The sequence below is a fragment of the Sprattus sprattus genome, assembly GCF_963457725.1.
Source record: "Sprattus sprattus genome assembly, chromosome: 2".
NCBI lineage: Eukaryota > Metazoa > Chordata > Actinopteri > Clupeiformes > Clupeidae > Sprattus > Sprattus sprattus.
In genome coordinates this window covers 35,833,145-35,856,010 of record NC_137921.1, presented here as the reverse complement: position 1 = coordinate 35,856,010, position 22,866 = coordinate 35,833,145, and the positions used below count along the sequence as shown (strand labels likewise).

The following is a 22,866-nucleotide window of genomic DNA, read 5'->3' as shown; positions in this document are numbered from 1 at the left end:
TGGAGGCAACAAAGATGATGAAGCTTTCCGTGACACACACCTGTAAACATCTCCCTCTCTACAATCATGGAGGCAGCAAAGAGGACCAAGCTCTCAGGGTCACACATCTCTGGGTATCTAACCCTCTTTACCCAGGTGGATCCCTGCCAGATCCAGTTCCAGTTCAGCAAAAGAAGGATCTTCACTGGGAATCTGTGTGTTTCTTATGTACATTTCTAATGCATAGACACACTGCCGGAACTACTACTGTGATTTAGCTGTTGTTGTTGTTGTTGTTTTTATACAAGCTGGTGAATGTCTGGTGAATTGGATAACTTTTGTTTGCATTCAAAATTTTAATGCAAATTATTTCCCTTTTTTGGCGCTTTGGACAAAAGCATCTCCTAAATTACTAAATGCAATGTAAAATGTTTTTGTACAAGCTGGTGAATGTCTGAACGTCTGGTGAATGTCTGGTGTTTAATTTAAATGACATTGACGTTTTTGAACGTATTGAACACAGTGATTTTTGCTCGGCTAAAGGCCATTTTACACACACTATATGAAAGCTGCATAGCTGTCAGATCCGTCTGTCATTGCTGTTTACAAACCAAAGCGCTAATCTATCTCGAACACAGCACTCTCTCTGTAATATGTATTTAAATGCCCGCCATATTTGTTGCTACAAAAAGCACTTGTACTAAGCTTAGCAAGTGTGTGTGAGTAAGAGTGTGAATGTTAATGGCAATAAATATTACTGAGCAATATGTGAAAACACATTCCACAAGTCTGTGTCGGAATCTGTTTCAACTTTTCTGATTAGTTGTGGTAGACAGATATTCCTCTCATTTGACTGATTTGTGTTTTCCTGGAGCCAACTGTGTGAGCACTGCTACAGCAGGACACAGGAGATCTGCTACAGCAAGACACAGGAGCTCTGCTACAGCAAGACACAGGAGCTCTGCTACAGCAGGACACAGGAGCTCTGCTACAGCAAGACACAGGAGCTCTGCTACAGCAGGACACAGGAGCTCTGCTACAGCAAGACACAGGAGATCTGCTACAGCAAGACACAGGAGCTCTGCTACAGCAGGACACAGGAGATCTGCTACAGCAAGACACAGGAGCTCTGCTACAGCAGGACACAGGAGCTCTGCTACAGCAAGACACAGGAGCTCTGCTACAGCAGGACACAGGAGCTCTGCTACAGCAAGACACAGGAGATCTGCTACAGCAAGACACAGGAGCTCTGCTACAGCAAGACACAGGAGCTCTGCTACAGCAGCACACAGGTGTTGGAGGGCTTGGCTTTGAACATGGACATAAAGTTGACGTTTGTTGGGTTGTAGACCTGGGGGTCTTTGGGGACGGCGTGATGAGGGTCTAGTTGCTTCTCTCGCGACGTGACCCGGAACTTGGCCTGTAAGTTCTGCAGCGGGTTGAACCCGGGACGGAGCTCGGCAGGACAGCGGAACCCTTCCTTGATGAAATGGCCGAGCTGAGAGACAGCCACCAGTCCGTCCTTGTGAGCCACCATCTTGATGATGGGGGAGTAGACATACTGCACATAGAGCAGCTTCCCTGCGTCACACAACACGCCAATGATCATCAGTCAAACCGGATCACAGTCACAGACACGCAAGACAGAGCTGTTGGTTACACAGTGATAATCAGTTATACTGGTTTACAGTGATCAGTTATACTGCTTTACAGTGATCAGTTGAACTGGTTCACAGCGATCAGTTATACTTGTTTACAGTGATAATCAGTTATACTGGTTTATAATGATCAGTTAAACTGGTTTACAGTGATCAGTTTAACTGGTTCACAGTGATAATCACAGTGATATTCAGTTATACTGGTTAACAGTGATACGGCAGACAGAGCTGTTCATTACACAATGATAATCAGTTATACTTATGACGTAATATAATTTACAGAGGAACAACCTGTCTTATGATGATGATTAATTACACAAGTCCAACCACACAGCAACCAGTTCAATGGGCACAGCTAATGGAGACATATGGTAAAGCAAAGAAATAAATGTGGTATTAAACCTGTTCTCCTAGTTGAGTCTGAATGTATGGAGACAACCTTACTGATGTACTCTACGTAAATAGGCAGCTGCAGCAGGTGGAGGTTGAGCTGGTGTTGAGAAGGACAAGGCCAAACAAAGCACCAGGGCCAGACCAGATCTGTGGCCGCCTCCTGAAGGCCTGCAGCAACCAGCTTGCTGGTGTCTACTGCCACCTCTTTAACCGCTCATTGGCTGAACACTCTATCCCCTCAGTCTGGAAATCTTCCATCATATGCCCTGTGCCTAAAAAGAGTGAACCCACTACCGACCTGTGGCCCTAACATCCCTGGTCATGAAAGGCTTTGAGAGGTTAATGATCACACAGCTACAGGCGGAGGTCAGTAAGCACGTTGACCCGATTCAGTTTGCGTACAAACGTCACAGAGGGGTAGATGACGCCACACTGACGCTACTGCATGGAGCCTATGCCCACCTTGACAAGCCCAAGTCACTTGTACGCCTGGTGTTCATAGACTTCTCGAGTGCCTTTAACACTGTGCAACCCCATCTAATGGGACAACATCTTCTCCAGATGGAGGTCAATCCCCACCTCATACTCTGGGTGCTCTCATTCCTGACAGACAGACACCAGAGAGTGAGAGTTAATGGCCACCTCAGCTCATCCAGAAGGATCTCTACAGGTGCTCCACAGGGCTCTGTCATCTCACCAGTTCTTTACACTCTCTACACCAACGACTGCAGAAGCACAAACCCAGACATTACATACATAAAGTACTCTGACGACACTGTCATCATGGACTCCACCAACTCATCCGATCAGTTACAGTCTGAGCTGGCCACTTTTTCAGACTGGTGTGGCCGGAACTGCCTTGATCTCAATACCACCAAAACAAAAGAACTAATAATAGACTTCAGAAAGTCCCCCTCCACCTTTCCCACTCTGACTGTCAATAACCAGCCGATAGAAAGGGTTGACACATACAAATATCTTGGAACAATAATTGACCACAAACTCAACTTCAAAACAAATACCGATACCATCTACTCCAAGTGTCAGCAGCGTCTCTTTTTCCTTCGCAAACTCCTCAAACTCCAGGTCCACCAATCCGTTCTGACTGCATTCTACAGATGTTTCATTGAATCCATAATCACCTTCAACATCACTTCCTGGTTTGGAGCGCTGTCCAACGTCCATAGGAACCCACTAAACAGAATCATCAAACTGAGCAGCAAAATAATTGGACAACAGCAGGAATCACTCATCAGCATATACAACAAAAGGACTAAGCAAAAAGCAAAACAAATCACCTTGGACATCACACACACTCTACACACTCAGTATTGCCTCCTACTCTCAGGCCACAGATACAGAGCACCTACACTAAGGACAAATAGAGCCCTGTCAAGCTTTGTCCCAGCATCTATTAGACTGTTAAATGGCTGAACCCCCTGCTTGAACGGTGTTCTCTCTCTTTTGAACACCTGGACTCTCTTTTAATCATTATTTATTGTCCCTCCACTGTGGAGGTATTAACTTATTTATTCACCAGGCTCAGCAAGGTTTATTATTATAATCTGCCATTATTATCTGCCTTATGTCTAGTGTGGGCTGATGGTGTGCGTGTGTGTGAGTGTGTGTGTGTGTGTGTGTGTGTGTGTGCTTGTGTGTTTCTGTGTGTGCGTGTGTGTTTGTTTTATGTATTGTCGGGTATGGACACACCCTGCTGCTCCTCCACATCCGAAGTTCCTAACGGAAAAATAAAGTACTTTGAATTTGAATTGATGACCTGTCCCACCACACCACACATAGGGATAGCATCCAGCAGGTGGGGACAGAGAGCAGAGAGCACGATCAGAAGAGAGCTTACCGCTGGCCACGTCCCACACTTTAATGGTTTTGTCCTGGGATCCTGTGAACACGTACTGGTCGTTCACAGAGAATGCAGCGCACAGCACCCCTTCAAAGAAAAAACCCTGTGTGGACAAAAGTCGGCGGCATTAATATATTATACCTTAAATATGAACATATTTATGTTAAGTAAACATAAGTGGCTAACAGGACAGTCCCAGTATACATACTCACAACAGATGAACATTTGAGCTGCAACATTAACAGAAAGCCTCGTATTTCACCAGCATCTCAGAAACATCCTTATTCTTATCACCTCTGCTCTAACAGCAGTTGGCACTGAACTGTGGCTATGTGGCACTTAAAAACATTCTTAAATATCCCTCCATCTTGCAAAATACTCTTGTGCACGTGTGTGAAAGCATCTGCCAAATGAGCCGATGTAAGTCCAAGAGTCTGACCTCGCACTCCATGGTGTGGTCCAGCAGCGGAGGCGAGAGGCTCCAGAGTCTCTGCACGCAGTCCTGGGAGCCAACAAGGGCCTGGCCGCTCCAGTGGCTGAGGGCCACACAGGTGACGCGGGCCCCATGGGGCTCCAGAGGCGTGGCCGAGGCGCTCTTAAAGTCGTAGAGCGTCACCTCGCCCCCGTCCCCCCCGCACAGCAGCCTGCAGTCGGGCAGAAGCGCCATGCAGGAGAGCGGCGACCCCAGCAGCGTCAGAGGGAAGCGCTCAAACGGCCCCTCAACGCACGGGAAGCTGTCCCGCGCCGTGATCTCAAACAGACACACAGCGTCGTCATAGGCCACCGCCATGCGCTCCTCACGAGGACTGATAGTCAGGAACTGAACCTGAGGCAAGGGGACATCACTTTAGACATTTACACTTAAAAGAGCACACTTCCTAGTTTACTAAACACATACTAATTAACTAGAACACACACTACGTAGTTTACTAGAACACATGCTAGAACACATACTAGTTTACCAAAACACATACTAGAACACACACTAGTTAACTAAAACACATACTAGAACACACACTAGTTAACTAAAACACACACAAGTTAACTGAAACACACACTAGTTAACTAAAACACACACTAGAACAAGTGAAGCACAAAGAGGAGAGTAGAGATGAACCCAGTTGCTGAAGCTAATTTCAGGAAAATGTAAAAGTTCTGAAGGGGGGGTTGTTTACCTGGGGCATGTCCTTCAGCGGAGGGATACACAGGGTTTCCTGAGGGAAGTCTAAGGGGTAGATCATGACTGTGCCAGTCCTCAGGCCACAGAAGAGCAGCTGCTTGGTCTGGGCCAGCTCCACACAGCACACTTCCGCAGATGCGTCCATGGCGTCCGCAGATGTGCCTGAGGAAAATCAGAGCTCACTGTTAAAGCAGGCTGTGGTTTATATAAAGACAGATATAAGGAGTTGTACCAAAGAGAGAGAGAGAGAGAGTTTGTCTGTATGTCCTTTCAAAATAACTTCCAATGCTGATTAAAGGTTGACTGAGTTGCGCTTGGTTGAGTTAGTGTTTAACAACAGAGGCGCTGCTAACTACCCAAGTGGCTAAACTGAATGAGGCAGTGAGGCAGAGAGACAGAGAGGCAGTTAGACAGAGAGGAGGAGAGACAGAGAGGCAGTGAGACAGTTAGACAGTTAGACAGAGAGGCAGAGAGACAGTAAGACAGAGAGGTAGTGAGACAGAGATATAGAGAGACAGAGAGACAGAGAGGTAGTGAGACAGAGATATAGAGAGTCAGAGAGACAGAGAGACAGAGAGGTAGTGAGACAGAGAGACAGAGAGGCAGAGAGACAGAGAGGCAGTAAGACAGAGAGGCAGAGAGACAGAGAGGCAGAGAGGCAGAGAGGCAGAGAGGCAGAGAGATAGAGAATCAGAGAGACAGAGAGGTAGTGAGACAGAGAGACAGAGAGGCAGAGACAGAGAGGCAGTTAGACAGAGAGACAGAGAGGCAGAGACAGAGAGGCAGTTAGACAGAGAGACAGAGAGACAGAGAGGCAGAGAGACAGTTAGACAGAGAGGCAGAGAGGCAGAGAGGCAGAGAGGTATGGTTCAGACACTGGGTGCTGTGGAGCTCTTACCTGTGGTACAGTCCCAAGTGAAGATCTCCTTCCTGCCGCCGTGCTTGACGAAGAAGGCCGTCTGTCCATCTTTGGAGAGGGTGACCAGAGCGCAGTTACCAGGAACGGAGGTCTCGGTTCTGTTCTTGGGGTCAGAGTTCAACTGCCAGACTTTCAGGTGGCCTGAGCAGGTGGAGGCGGAGACGACCATCTGCTGAAAGACAGCCAGTGATGTCACACTGGAGCCCAGGCCATGGAAGGTGTCCAGGAGTTTACCGGAGGACAAACACCACACCTGCAGAACCAGAACAGCCTCATGTCATTACCAGACACCTGGTGACAATGCATTCTGACCAAGGTAACCAGGGGAAACAAGGTAACCAGGGGAAATTAGAGTTGATTTCAAAAAGCAACTATTCTATTGTACAGTTGTACCTGAATGTGGGAGAAAGAAACAATTGAACCTTCAGATCTTTCTGGATTTATTGATGTTTGGTCATACAGGTCGTTTTCTTTTCTTTTTCCATCAACACATTACAAAAGTGGCAACCAATCAGAAACATCAGAAACACAGGAACATTTGTGCTGGGTGCCCCCTGCGTTCAGCAAATGAGACTGGCCCCTTTCGTGTGTCTCCTTAAGACACTGTCCCACTCGTCTGTCTCTTTAAGACACTGTCCCACTCGTGTGTCCCTTTAAGACACTGTCCCACTCGTGTGTCTCCATGAGTCCTCACCCTGATGAGCTGGTCCTCTGCTCCACTGATGGCCACACCAGCCTGGCTGGAGGCTGCTGCAGTCAGTACCACGACATCATGAGGGAGATCCAGCTGCCTGTGCAGGAGGCTTGGCTGCACCTGGACCTGCAGCACCACCAACACCCTCTCACAGCCTGCAACCACAGAGCACAACAGTGTGAGGGTTAATGAACACAACAGTGTGAGGGTTAATGAACACAACAGTGTGAGGGTTAATGAACACAACAGTGTGAGGGTTAATGAACACAACAGTGTGAGGGTTAATGAACACAACAGTGTGAGGGTTAATGAACACAACAGTGTGAGGGTTAATGAACACAACAGTGTGAGGGTTAATAAACACAACAGTGTGAGGGTTAATGAACACAACAGTGTGAGGGTTAATGAACACAACAGTGTGAGGGTTAATAATGAGTGTGTGTGTGTGTGTGTGTGTGTGTGTGTGTGTGTGTGTGTCTGTGTGTGTGTGTGTGTGTGTGTGTGTTTGTGTGTGAGGGTTAATAATGAAGGTATGTTGGAGTTTGAGCACAACAGTGTTAGGGTCAATAATGATGGTGTGTTGAGGTTCGAGCACAACAGTGTGAGGGTTAATACTAATAATGGTGTGTGTGTGTGTGTGTGTGTGTGTTTGTGTGTGAGGGTTAATAATGAAGGTATGTTGGAGTTTGAGCACAACAGTGTTAGGGTCAATAATGATGGTGTGTTGAGGTTCGAGCACAACAGTGTGAGGGTTAATACTAATAATGGTGTGTGTGTGTGTGTGTGTGTGTGTGTGTGTGTGTGTGTGTTAGGTGTGTGAGGGTTAATAATAATGGTGTGTTGGGATATTAAAGTATGGATGACGGTGAACCTGCTAAGAGAGTCTTCTCATCTTCAGACGCAGAGAGGAACGACACAGGGCCAGGGAGCTCAGTGAATAGCAGCGGCTCCCTCCCGGTGTTAGAAACCTTACAAAGAGGAAGATTAACTGGCAAACTTAAAACTACACAATGCAGCATTCATCATGAGAAAAAGGCCACAAAGAGTTACATTTTTATTTCAAAAATAAATGTGGTCAGATTTTGAATTAGTGGTTTGTGAAAGTGTATTGAAGTGACAGACATTCCCCTTTTGGCTGGAAAACGAAACAATGATTCCCTTTACCGTTAGCATAGTCTGCTCACCTGGAAGAGGATACCCTCTCTGGAGGCCAGGAGCAGCTTGTCCTGCCTAGGCAGGTGAAGGGCACAGGTGAGGCTGAGGCTGTGTGTGTGTGGGGGACTGAGGGTGTGTGTGTGGCTGCTCAGGTGCATCTGCATTTTCTCCAGCCCTGTAGACGCCTTATAGAAGGTGAGCAGGTCTCCGTCAGACAGGACACACACGGAGCCACCGAGCGTCCCCAACATGGCCGCCTGTCCTGGGGGGCCCACGTCATAGAGGGCCTCGCCCGTCTCCAGGTGCCAGGCTTTCACACACTGCAGAGCAGGGAGAAGGGCACTAGTTTATACACAGCTAATTTTCTGTCATATAAGTAGAGGCCCCTGCATCCAAACATCACCCCTTTTCTCAGCAGTGTTAAACTATTTCCCATGGATTATTTCTCAAAGCTAAAGGTCGTACAGAGAAAAGAATGCTTGCCAAGAAGTTCTTGGTTTGTGTTCCATAAATATGTTTGCCAAGAGAATGACCATGGTAACCGTAAGGGTTCTGCACAGAAGGACTATGGTAACCGTAAGGGTTCTGCACAGAAGGACTATGGTCACCATAAGGGTTCTGCACAGCAAATACAAGGTGAGCTCCTTAACACCCAGCATAGACTGTGAGCTGAAGAGTAGCATTGTGGGTAAGTGTCATACTTGTCCCGGTGCCTGTGTGAAGACCGCAGCACTCTCCTTCACCACACAGCAGAGGGCAGTGTGCTGTGACCCTGTGACCTCGTGCCCCAGCGACCCTGTGACCTCTGGGCTGAGGCTGACGGCCTCCTGGATGCAGTAGAGCTGCCTGCCCGTCCTCAGGCTCCAGCACCTCAGAGTCCCATCACCCCCACAGGACAGACAACGACTGGCTCCACACACCACTCGCAGTGCCAGGACTGAGCCTGTAGACACACACACGCACACACACACACACACACACACACACACACACACACACACACACACACACACACACACACACACACACACACACACACACACACACACACACACACACACACACACACACACACACACACTCTTCAGTAACACTTAAGGCCTCAAGTGAGAGGAATTTGGTCCATTTCATGACTTGGTTGCTTGAGTCTTAAGCCACATGATATTCCCGTTCAGGACTTCACTCATACTCACATGTGTGTGCGACGATTGTGGGAACGACTTCACTCAAACTCACCTGTGTGAACAACGATTGTGCGAACGACTTCACTCACACTCACCTGTGTGTGCGACGATTGTGAGAACGACTTCACTCAAACTCACCTGTGTGTGTGACGATTGTGAGAACGACTTCACTCACACTCACCTGTGTGTGCGACGATTGTGCAAACGACTTCAAGATCTCTCATGTTCCAGGCGATTAGCAGCCCATCCTCCGAGCCCGCCACCAACAGATCCTTAGCGGAGCACACGTCCAGTGCTGTGACCCCTACACACACAGGGCCATCAGCCTCAACACACTCCTTCAGCCTCAACACACTCCATCAGACCTCACTCAACACACTCAATCAGACCTCGCTCAACACACTCATACAGACCTCACTCAACACACTCCATCAGACCTCACTCAACACACTCCATCAGACCTCACTCAACACACTCACTTAACACACTCCATCAGACCTCACTCAACACACTCACTTAACACACTCCATCAGACCTCACTCAACACACTCCATCAGACCTCACTCAACACACTCACTTAACACACTCCATCAGACCTCACTCAACACACTCACTTAACACACTCCATCAGACCTCACTCAACACACTCCATCAGACCTCACTCAACACACTCACTTAACACACTCCATCAGACCTCACTCAACACACTCACTTAACACACTCCATCAGACCTCACTCAACACACTCCATCAGACCTCACTCAACACACTCACTTAACACACTCCATCAGACCTCACTCAACACACTCACTTAACACACTCCATCAGACCTCACTCAACACACTCACTTAACACACTCCATCAGACCTCACTCAACACACTCCATCAGACCTCACTCAACACACTCACTTAACACACTCCATCAGACCTCACTCAACACACTCACTTAACACACTCCATCAGACCTCACTCAACACACTCCATCAGACCTCACTCAACACACTCACTTAACACACTCCATCAGACCTCACTCAACACACTCACTTAACACACTCCATCAGACCTCACTCAACACACTCCATCAGACCTCACTCAACACACTCACTTAACACACTCCATCAGACCTCACTCAACACACTCACTTAACACACTCCATCAGACCTCACTCAACACACCCACTTAACACACTCCATCAGACCTCACTCAACACACTCCATCAGACCTCACTCAACACACTCCATCAGACCTCACTCAACACACCCACTCAACACACTCCATCAGACCTCACTCAACACACTCACTTAACACACTCCATCAGATATAACTCAACACACCCACTCAAAACACTCCATCAGACCTCACTTAACACACTCCATCAGACCTCACTCAACACACTCCATCAAACCTCACTCAACACACTCACTTAACACACTCCATCAGACCTCACTCAAAACACTCCATCAGACCTCACTTAACACACTCCATCAGACCTCACTCAACACACTCCATCAGACCTCACTTAACACACTCCATCAGACCTCACTCAACACACTCCATCAGACCTCAGTCAACACACTCACTTAACACTAGGGATGGGTATCGTTCGGGTTTTTTCCGATACCGGTACTTAACCGATACTTTTAAAACGATACCGGTGCCTGAACCGATACTTAAAAAAAAAAAAAACACACAGCCCAACGAGGATTGACAACATTAAAGAAAGGCTTTTTGTATTGCCAAGGCCAATTTTTTTCTTCAAATTGAACAATATATTAACTGTTTAAAGTATACTATGAATATAAATACATACAAAATACTTGGCTTCAAACTACAGCTTCAAACTATGAATATTATATTAACTGTTAACAACAGTTTATAGTATGCTTAAATAAATATAAATTAATACAAAACACACACACACACACTCTTTACAGACTACAGCTTCAAACTTATGAGCATATTAGCCTTTGGAGTCAAAACATGTATTATTTAGTTTGCATTTATTTCATGAAATTTCACAACTTTCTGATTTGTTTATACCTAGCTATCTTTTCTATCTTGTTTATAGTTAATCTTGCATGAATTATATTTTATTTTGTTGCAAGGCATATTTTGTGGTTCACATTTAAAAGTGCCCCATCTCCCAATGTTAATTTTGTCCTGTGGCTCTCACGCTCATTGGTGGTTTCATAGCAACAGTCTTATGACAGTGAAGCAGGCAGAATTTAACACTTCCAACACAAAGGCCTTTTTTGACTCTGTTAAGTATTCTGCCATGCCTGATATTTTTGAATATTTCACCTAACTAAAAACCATGATGCCAAAGTGGCATTTATGATTATATTCGAGAACACCTCAGCAAAAAAAAGAAAGTAAAAGGAATGTAGTAAAACAAGTTTTTTATTAAAATGAAATCTAAAGACACTAAAATGAAATCTAGTTTTAGAGGTGCTCAGACTTTTTACAAAAACAGATTGTTAATATTTTGGAAGTTTTCTTTTTTACTCTGAACCTTGTAAACATAGGTGTTTGCTCCACACAGGTCAGTTTAGCATTCAGAAAGTGTGTGTGGTTTCAATAGTAATTATAAGTTATATAGAAAGTGACACTTTTCTTCACCTAGACCACTATGCATATTGATGAGAAAGGTGTGAACATTCTGGGACATCTTGGTCAAAAGACAATGGCCATGACTTAATGGCCCTGGAATGTCTTTGTGGCCCTCTACCCCCTACAGGTTTTCTTGACACATCATGAACCAATGGTGATCACTGAATTACCATCCCCTTATCCAGGGACGGACTGGCCATCGGGCATACCGGGCGTTTGCCCGCTGGGCCGGGGTGCAATATGGGCCGATGGTCCCGAATTTTAATTTTTTATTTTTTTCCCCATATAATGGTCTGACCGGCTGGCCCACGAAAGTAGTTCATCAGCGGCCCTACTGACACTGGGCTGGCCCAATCACATCCCCTGGGCTGACCCAACACAAACCCCTTTCGATTTGGACCTGCCTACATAATGCATTAGGACGGTAAACAGCGTGGCCCATGGCCTTGACTTGCTTGACACGCGCACGCTAGTCTGCGGCCCATTGGCCGTCTTCTTGAGTGACTAGGGTCTCGTCCAATCATATCAGCTAACACCTTCTACCTTTAGCCAAAATTTTGCCATCAGCTCCCGTGGATGACAGTGCTGGTGGCTACAGCCAGGGAGATACGATACAACGACCTACGGTAAGCTTACTGATCATGAATTAAAACGTCTCTAAAATATGTTTGACTTAGAAACTATGTTCTATGGCCAAGTTCGTTTGCATTGTAAATACAAGACAAGTCTGTAGCTGTTGCTAGCCCTCAGCCTACTGTACTCTGAAACAGCCAGCCGTTAGCCTACACTCTATGTTGTGTGTTTGAGTGGTGCGCGGTGCCATGTCAATTGTTCCGAAAGCCCAGTATTCCCAAACCCTGGTATTCCGAAAATATGCCAATTTGTCCAGATACCGAATTATGATAGCCCGTTATACGCTCCAGTTTTCCCGTCCCCCCCCGAAGTTCAGGGGCGTAGTTCAAACGTTAATGCCACCTCATCAAGCGCGTTTCCTACAGGAGGAAATAGACTCCCTTCTAGAAAAGGGAGCAATACAGCCTGTCCTCTCGGAGACGAGAACAGGGGGTTCTTCAGTCGCTATTTTCATGGAAAATATCGACCGATCTTATACCTCCGTATTCTGAACAAAGTTTTAAAGTGTATGATGTGTATTGCATTTAGATTAATTAAGACCACCACCTTAACACACAAACTCTTGTTGAACTCATACAGTAGTAGGTTCAGTGACGTGCGGTGAGACAGCTGTCTTCTGGAGCTTCTGCGAGCCCGTGAATCAATGTTTCGTTGGAATCATGATGTAACGTTGTTGTAGCGGAAATACAGCAATGCTATTTGTATTTTCTAATTGGCAGGTCATATGTATGATTCTAGACTTCGTTAAGCACTGAAGCGACTGAAACGGTGAATTTTGATCACATTCAGCGAAGTTAACAGGTAAAACGGGAGAAAAATATGGCGTCTTTAGGCCGTCCTGCCTAAAAGTAGGGCGTCCCGTTTCTTCTTATTTTTTAGTAGACTATAGGGCAGACGCCCTGCTAGCTATAAGCCTGGTTGGTGTAGACATTCGAGATTAAAAAGGTGTGTTATCGAATTTAGTGGGCCGGTCTGGTTCAAAATGCCCGGGCCGATTTTTTGTCCCAGTCCGCCCCTGCCCTTATCATATGAATGGTTGTCCTTTGCTAATGGGAGGGTCAAAACCTCACTCAGAGGCTGAAATGTGCAAAGGATAAGTTATACTCTCCTTACAAAGTGATTATTTACACTTTAGTTTCAAACTGTATATATTTAAAAAGTGAAGGGTTCAAGGTTGCTGTGGGTGTTAGTTTTATGTTTGTAGGACAAAAACTCGCAGAGATTTTTAATTGTATTAATAAAAATACCACCAAGTGCCCCACGGGGCACCTTAGTGTTGGAAGGGTTAAAAGCGCAAGCACAAACAAAGCTCGCCATCAACCTTGTAACAGAGAAAATAGCGAACGGTCAATTGTTTACACGCAATTGTTTTGTTGCATTTGCTGCACGTCGCAGTGTTTGAATCTTTTTGTGCAAAATACAGCCACACTTTTGCCCGTTTACATTTCGCTATTTTCTCTGTTAAAAGTTTGATGGCGAGCTCTGTTTGTGCTTGCGCTGTTAAATGCTGCCTGCTTCACTGTCATAAGACTGTTGCTATGAAAACACCAATGAGCGTGAGCGCCAAAGAACAAAGTTAACATTGGGAGATGGAGCAGTTTTAAATGTGACCCACGAAATATGCCTGGCAACAAAATAAAATATAATCCATACAGATCATACTCATACATACATACGCCACTCACGTTACTGCTAGTTAGCTATCGCTAGTTTTCTACTGTTTTGGAAGCAGCCTCCGTGTTTCATGTTGCAGCCTGAAATAATTCCTGTTTATAAGACAACATTTTACGTAAGTTTTGTTCATTTAGCTGCATGATTTGTTGCTGTTATTCATTTCAATCGGCTCAGGCACCGAAAGGAAGCACCGAAATCTGCGTGACATTTCGGTCCGGGTAGGTACCGGACCGGTTGTATAGTCCCTGTGCCATATTGGTAACGGTTCTCGGTACCCAACCCTACTTAACACACTCTATCAGACCTCACTCAACACACTCCATCAGACCTCACTTAACACACTCCATCAGACCTCACTTAACACACTCCATCAGACCTCACTCAACACACTCCATCAGACCTCACTCAACACACTCCATCAGACCTCACTTAACACACTCCATCAGACCTCACTCAACACACTCCATCAGACCTCACTCAACACACTCCATCAGACCTCACTCAAAACACTCCATCAGACCGCACTCAACACTCTCCATCAGACCGCACTCAACACATACAATCACTCAACACACTCCAGACTCACTCAACACACTCCATTAGATCTCACTCATGGGTAAAACATTCACGTTAATGAAACTACCTACACACCAACTTACTACTGCTACACTTGAGTTGCCCTCTGAGAAGCTGCTCCAATATGCGCTGATCCATCAAAAGCAGTCAGTTTATTTTCATTTAAATCTCATGAATATCTGCACTGAATATTGGATATCTGAGATCCGTACAGACTAAGAAACTAAGGTCATGAGTAAAACATCTCGTGAGATGAAGGACTTTTTGATCAATTATACATGTAGGCATGAATTCTCCTGAGTAAAACTACTCTGAAACATCAGCAGGGAAGTGACTCTTGCCTTCCTTAAAGCCTGTGAGGGTCGCCTTCAGCGCTCCCCCAGGAGAGGGCAGGAAGGAGCTCTTGGGGACGAGGACAGGGTCAGGACAGGAGGCGAACCAATCATGACACTGAGAGCACAGGTGGCCAATCAGAGAAGGGAACGTCTCGGCGAAGGGGTGGAGCCTGGCAAAGAGCTCTGTGTACAGCAGGGAAGGCTCTGTGGAAACAGAACAAACAGAGAGTGTGTGAGCGAGTGAGTGAGTGTGTGTGTGTGTGTGTGTGTGTGTGTGTGTGTGTGAGTGAGTGGGTGTGTGTGTGTGTGTGTGAGTGTGTGAGTGCGTGAGTGAGTGAGTGAGTGAGTGTATGTGTGTGTGTTTGGGGGGGGGTCTTTAGCAGACTGAAGAGTGACTACAGCCAGAAGTAGTAGATACTGGGGGGGTGCATCAAGTGTTATCTATATAGCGCCAATAACACTTAAATTGTCTCTACGTGCTTTACAGAGCCCAGAGCCTGAACCGCTGTGAACTGACCGACGCGTCCGTCTATGAAGTCCAGGGTGGGTTTGATGAGGATGAAGGCGTCCTGGATCAGCTGTATCTCTGGGCACTCATAAAGGGTAGTGCACAGGGCCAGGTCCTGGATTACACTGGACACGCCACAGCTCAGGGTCTTACAAAACAGCCACTCCTTACTGCCTGCAGAGGGTCAACACACACCACACACACACACACACACACACACACACACACGTGCACATACACAACACAAACACCTCTCAGTCAGAGCTATACATTCATATCTACCGTATATCACAGCACAGACTAGGCCTGGCCTTTATAGCCACATTGACGGTGACTGTACTGCACTGTAAGCCACACGGACGATGACTGCACATGGACGATGACTGCACTGCACTGTACAGTAGTGGTCCCTGAACAAAAATGTTCCACTATTTCAAACATTCCACAGTAGACATTTAAGAAGGAGGCAGTTTTTTTCCTATAAAACCTGAGATCAATGAAAAAGTGAAAATGAAGCAGTCGTCATGTTCTTCACGTACCAATGGTAACCTGACAGAGTTCGTCCCACTGGTCAGCATGAAGGAGATGATAGGGCAGCTCGCTCAACTTCCTGAGGTTAGCCACGCCCTCAACGAACCAGAGAGGCTGAGAGGGAACCTAGGGGTCACACAGAGGTCAGAGGTTACCAGGGTCAGCACAGAGTTAGATTTCGAGGACAGGGGTTGTTTGCTCATTACTCACCTTCCTGTCTGCATCCAGTTTGGTGTGGAGGGGAGGTAACTGGAGGGGCTTCAGCTTGCCGTCGCTCCAGAGGCCCTGGAAGTACTCAGCCAGGACCCCGTGCCTCTGAGCCCTCTGCTCCCCGCACAGGTACCGCTCCTTCACCCGCTCACCCAGCTGCCTGAGGAGGGGACACAGAGGGGAGGTGAGGTGACGGGAGGTGAGGGGAGGGGAGGTGAGGGGACACAGAGGGGAGGTGAGGGGACACAGAGGTGAGGGGAGGTGAGGGGACACAGAGGGGAGGTGAGGGGACACAGAGGGGAGGTGAGGGGAGGGGACACAGAGGGGAGGTGAGGGGAGGGGACACAGAGGGGAGGTGAGGGGACACAGAGGTGAGGGGAGGGGACACAGAGGTGAGGGGACACAGAGGGTAGGGGAGGGGAGGTGAGGGGGGGTGAGGGGAGGAGAGGGGAGGTGAGGTGAGGGGAGGTGAGGGGACACAGAGGGGAGGTGAGGGGACACAGAGGGGAGGTGAGGTGAGGGGACACAGAGGGGTGGTGAGGGGAGGTGAGGGGAGGAGAGGGGAGGAGAGGGGTGGTGAGGGGATGGGAGGGGAGGGGGGGGTGAGGGGACACAGAGGGGAGGTGAGGGAGGGTGAGGGGGGGGGTGAGGGGATGGGAGGGGAGGTGAGGTAACGCAAACCTGTCCATCAACAGCAGAGTACAGATACCACCAGACCAGACAGTCATAGAAAGCTACCAGTCTAACAGCTACCAGTCTGAACATCAGTCACAGAAGAGGACAAACAGGTTTACAATAAATTCAAATGCTGTCATCAACAAATAGCCAAGAGAAAAGCTGGTTGAGTGTAATGTGTACATAAACAGATGTAGTCAAAGATGGGAGACTAATGTGTATATAAACAGCTGGTTGAGTGTAATGTGTACATAAACAGCTGGGTGAGTGTAATGTGTACATAAACAGCTGGTTGAGTGTAATGTGTACATAAACAGCTGGGTGAGTGTAATGTGTACATAAACAGCTGGGTGAGTGTTATGTGTACATAAACAGCTGGGTGAGTGTTATGTGTACATAAACAGCTGGGTGAGTGTTATGTGTACATAAACAGCTGGGTGAGTGTAATGTGTACATAAACAGCTGGGTGAGTGTAATGTGTACATAAACAGCTGGGTGAGTGTAATGTGTACATAAACAGCTGGGTGAGTGTAGTACATAAACAGCTGGGTGAGTGTAGTACATAAACAGCTGGGTGAGTGTAGTACATAAACAGCTGGGTGAGTGTAATGTGTACATAAACAGCTGGGTGAGTGTAGTACATAAACAGCTGGGTGAGTGTAGTACATAAACAGCTGGGTGAGTGTAATGTGTACATAAACAGCTGGGTGAGTGTAATGTGTACATAAACAGCTGGGTGAGTGTAGTACATAAACAGATGAAGCCAAAGCATCACCCCTACAGTCTAAGTGACTTAGACAGTCCCTAAGCTCTTCCTGTTAATCCGTCACCAAATCCTCACCTGTGCCGGAAGCTGAGCAGGTGCACCCCTCCAGCCTGGACCTCCACTAGGAGGTCCCCCAGGTCGTGTCTCAGGCGGGTCCACAGGAGGGGGGGCAGGCGGACCAGGGAGGTGCTGGAGGGGAGCCAGTGCCGGTAGACCTCAGCCAACACCTCGTCATCCAGAGAGAGGACATCCCTCAGCTCAGACTCCGTCAACCCATCTCTGGAGGTCAAAAAGAAGGGGGGGGCGGGTTGTACGGTGGTGCTTGGAAATTTGTGAAACCTTTGATTTGGCATAAATACGATCTAGAACATCATCAGATTATCATGGATAGATAGATAACATAGATAAAACATAAAGTATTGTACTTGGTCATTTATTGACTGATTCGAATGATCCAAGATTCCCTCTCTGTGAATGGCAACAGTGTGTGAACATCTAGGATTTGCACTTGACTAGATGAAATTACAGTGAGGTGTTTTCAGTCAATATTGTGACAATCAGGTGTGAGTGGGCGCCCTGCTTTATTTAAAGAGTAGGGATCCGTCACAGTCTGATTCGAGAGGACACTGATAGCGGTCATCTGTCCCTCAACTGAGTCTCAGGAGAGCGTGGGTCATACAGCCTCACAGCAACCCTAATTCAGTTCTTACAATCTACTTTAGGACTTCGGAAAAATCTAATGATGTTTTAGGTCATATTCTTTAAGAAATATAGAACATTCTAAAAGGCTCGCAAACTTTCAAACACCATTGTATAAATATAAATGAACATTTAGTCGTTTAACAGTCAGGGAGGGAGTGTAATCCTGGAGTTTAGAGTGCAGCAGTCTAGTAGCTCGTAAACTAGTTCCTAAATTTTCCCCGGGATTAATAAAGTATCCATCAATCTGTCTGTCTGTCTGTCTGTCTGTCTGTCTGTCTGTCTGTCTGTCTGTCTGTCTGTCTGTCTGTCAATCAATCAATCAATCTATTTATCTATCTATCTATCTATCTATGAGCTCGTAAGGTCCAGTGCTCCTACCTGGACGAGGCGATGTATCCTAAAGCTCTGGCCACCAGAAGGCCGCCATGCTTCTTCTCGAGCTGCAGCAGGATCAGGTCCACAGCCTCCTGCGTGGTGCTCCCCACCTGGACGTCAGACGCATACGTGTAGGACGTCCACTGGAGGGCGCTGTGGAGCGTGGCCCTTAGGAGCAGCAGGCTGCCGCTCGTCTGGAAGCTTCTGAGCACCAACTCCGTCTGCTCCGGCTGCAGGCAGTGCCCCGCGGCGCTGAGGTACGCCCCCATGACGGCTCTGCCCTGCTCACAAGTCAGTGGCTCCACCTCAAAGAAGTGTCCGGGCTCCTCGACCGAACCCCGCAAGCTGGCCAGCAGAGTCCTTGTCACGCAGCTCTTTGCACTCTGCCACAGCTTCGTCATAGTGGAGGAAGTGGGTGGTGATTGGCTGAAGGACGTAGGATGGCGGGATAGTGTTGTCATCCTTCCAAAACCATTTGTTGAGAAACTTGATGTCGTCCAGGTCACATAGCTTGGACCTGTGTCGAGAACCGACACCACGATGTGGACGTTTGGCGGGAGGTCTTTGGGCAGCCAGTGCAGCTTGAGGGCGTGGTGGGCGGATGAGAGCTGCTCTAGGGAGTCAAGGACCAGCAGGAGCATCTCCCCGCGGCCCGACACCTCCTCCAGGGTCCGCTGGAAGAAGCGCACCAGCTCCTCATGGGTGTTTGCGGCAGACGAGGTGGGCAGCGGCAGACCAAACGCCCCGCAGATCTGCAGACAGACCCCCCTGAGCAGCACGTCGATGTCTGAGCTCAGCGGAGACGTTCCGAGCAGCCTAAGCACCACCACGGCCTGTGAGTCCAGCAAGCTGCGAATCTCCTGGGCCAGCTTACACATAAGTGCCGTCTTCCCGACCCCCGCCGGCCCGAAAAGTACCAACGGGGCGTGTCTGCTGTTCGTCGACTCCCACATGGTCAGACAGATCTTCCCAAGAAGGCCCTCCCGCCCACAGAACACGGCGCACTCACACATACACACACGAGCATGGTGGCAGATCTCCTGGTGTAACCAGCTCCAGCCCTCCCCCTCCCCAGCACCACAACTGTCTGACCCCCCCAGAGAGGCCCCCTCAGTTTGCTGTCTGATCTTCTCCTTCATCTGGCAGACAAACTGCTGGCACAGGCTGTCCAGGTACTGGGCATGCTCCTTGCGGCTGGGCTCGAAACCGGCCTTGCTGAGCTCCACGCAGTGCTGGTGGAGAGAGGAGGTGCAGGAGGTGCAGGAGGAGCAAGAGGTGCAGGAGGCGCAGGCAGAGAAGAGCCGCGTCTTCAGGCCGGAGAGGAGCTCCTGGGCCTCCGAGTCCACCAGACCATCAACGGTGACGTCAGTGAAGGGGGCCAGGTTCTTGGGCATCTCCTTCTTGCGCAGTTTGGGGATGTCACGGACAAACAGCACTGCTGTGCTGTCGGAGGTCTGGGTTGCTAGCAGGCCTTGCTCGATCTCCCACTCCGTCACTGAAGAGGAAGAGACAAAGGCCTCCTTACTTACATGGCACCAATGGAAACATACTGACTATGTAGAAACTTAAAAGAAACTCATGGAGACCTTTAGGACCACAGTCTGTTTCCACTTATTGCCTCCTTAATATTCTATGTGTCTTTCATTCGCATTTAATTTAATATTTTAAGTTTTATAATTACTATGAATATTACTATGCCATAACTACGCTATCATTAGTGCCTGGTCCAGAGGAGACTATTACAGCATGTTCACATGTGCTGGAAAAGTAACTCAAATGAAGAGAAGTTGGACTGGAATAGTCCAATATTTTTTGTACCAGACTTGAAGTATCTGTGTTTCTGCTCTGAGGTTATCTGCCCTGCTTTCTCAGCCAGCAGGGCGGCGCCGCGGAGAAGCCTCAGGATGCGCGTCTCTGTGTACTGCCAGGAGAGGGCGTCCTTTTCACGCAGGTCTTTGCACTCGGCCACAGCTTCGTCATAGTGAGGGAAGTGTGTGGTGATTGGCTGAAGGACGTAGGATGGCGGGATAGTGTTGTCATCCTTCCAGTACCATTTGTTGAGAAACTTGATGTCGTCCAGGTCAGACAGCTTGCCAACCAGCAGCTCAAACTCTCGCTCAGAGATGAGACGAGGGGTTGGACGAAGGCCGTAACGGTTCCCCAATAAGGCCTAGGGAGAACATCAATGCACACAAGATCAATGCAAGATCTGCGGTTGGGTTACTTCAGCTGCAAGACCACTCTCAGTGATGTTCTGCTCAAGGTTTCTTTCTGTTCTAATATCAGTTTCCCCAACCATTGCCTTTGGCATATCCTAGTCCTCACAATAGCTTTAAAAAAGGAACTTAATGAAATCACCAGAAATGCAAGATTTGTTGAAAACCCTTAACCGGTGCCAGACCTATTTCAGAGAGACTCATCTCTGGGCCTGAATCTACATACAGTTACAATCTTAATGCCCACAGCATTAGAGCAGTCAGACAGACTCACTCAACCAGAAGAACCATGAACAGAACACAGAATGATCACAGGAGTTCTAGAAGTTTCTGTAGACCAGACTCACAATGAAGGTGGGGCCTACAGAGGTCCTCTTGCAGGACTGAATCTCCTCCAGGCACAGTTCAGCAGCCATGTGATCCACAACCACCATGTCACGCACACCCCATCGCAAGTCCACCACCTGAGGGAAACACACACAAAGCCTTGACAGGAGACATACACACACACCCTCACACACACACACACAGACCCTTGACAGGAGACATACACACACACACACACACTGACAATTCACACACACACACACACACACTCCACAGGAGACATAAACACACACACACACACACACACACACACACTGACCCTTCACAGGAGACACGCAGACACACAAGCACACACTGACCCTTCACAGGATACATACACACACACCCTCACACACACAAACACACACTGACACTTCACAGGAGACATACACACACCCTCACACACACACTGACCCTTCACAGTAGACATACACACACACCCTCACAGACACACATACACTGACACTTCACAGGAAACATACACACACACCCTCACACACACACACACACACACACACACAGACCCTTGGCAGGAGACATCCACACACACACACACACACACACACACTGACACGTCACAGGAGACATACACACACACTCACACACACACTGACCTTTCACAGGACACAAGTTCTGCTGACCAGATTAAAATCACAGCTCCCCAGAAGTAAAAAATATTTTTTAACCATGTCAAAAATTGTATTCATCTCTTAGTGTTTGGTTACTTTCACCCAGCCTTAAAGACCATTTAGACTGATACAGAATGGGGATCTAAAAGGTCCATGTAAGAACACGTAGATAGGAGTGACTTCACACTAAGACCCACCTTCCACTGAAATACATTCTCACACAGAGACATTTCTGTCAGCAAACCAGCCCTGCACAGGAAGGCATCAAAGGCACACGCCACACAGAGGACCAGATACACCTGCACAGCTACACAGAGGACCAGATACACCTGCACAGGTACATAGAGGACCAGATACACCTGCACAGGTACACAGAGGACCAGATACACCTGCACAGGTACACAGAGGACCTGAGACAGTAAAATCCACTCACCTCAAAGGTCAAGCCCAGGCTCTGGCAGAAGCTCCGAACCTCAGGATAAGCCCTCTCCAGCAGAACACCTCTCTCTGCACTCATATCTGCCAACCAGGAAAACTCAGCTCATCACAAATGAAACCGAATATAAGAGTCACATGATACCTACCTACAATAACATCAGGGATGTTTTACACATAATGAGATATGTATGGGATTAAATATAGGTTTCATATTCATAAGGGTTCATATTGCTGCTCAAACAAACAGACTCTCTCTGCATTCTCTCATCTGTCAAACATGACACCGTAATGAATCACAGACGAGAACAAAAACGATTGTGTGACATGCTACTAAAACAGTAATGTTTTGAGATATAATACTGAATGTCACTTACAAAGCTGAAATCTAATTTTGTGAATAAGAGTTTTATATTACTGCTGTGGATGTCGCAAGGTGGGCCTGGGTGGAGTCAGACTTTGTGGCTAAAGGTGTGGTGTCTTACCTGAGCAGGTGGAGCTGACGAAGACTCGCACCACGCTGGAGTGGGGCTGGGGACCCGTCTGGGACTGGCCCCTCAGCACCTCCTGCCCCAGCGCCTCTCTCAGAGCTTCCACACTCAT

At 47.7% G+C, this 22,866-nt stretch overlaps 1 protein-coding gene across 1 annotated transcript; it reads right to left on the bottom strand.

Annotated features, from left to right (window-relative positions):
- Positions 1 to 1,369: 1,369 nt before the first annotated feature.
- On the bottom strand, positions 1,370 to 22,866 carry nwd1 (NACHT and WD repeat domain containing 1; the record flags this gene model as incomplete). Its single annotated transcript, XM_080859886.1, has 19 exons — positions 1,370 to 1,560; positions 3,889 to 3,994; positions 4,331 to 4,717; positions 5,067 to 5,233; positions 5,970 to 6,243; positions 6,685 to 6,839; positions 7,967 to 8,159; positions 8,541 to 8,782; positions 9,205 to 9,327; positions 14,857 to 15,054; positions 15,368 to 15,528; positions 15,894 to 16,015; positions 16,100 to 16,259; positions 17,616 to 17,819; positions 18,621 to 20,112; positions 20,436 to 20,787; positions 21,181 to 21,297; positions 22,262 to 22,347; positions 22,749 to 22,866. Coding segments are annotated over 19 exons (4,848 nt in total), but the record flags the coding sequence as incomplete, so codon positions are not given.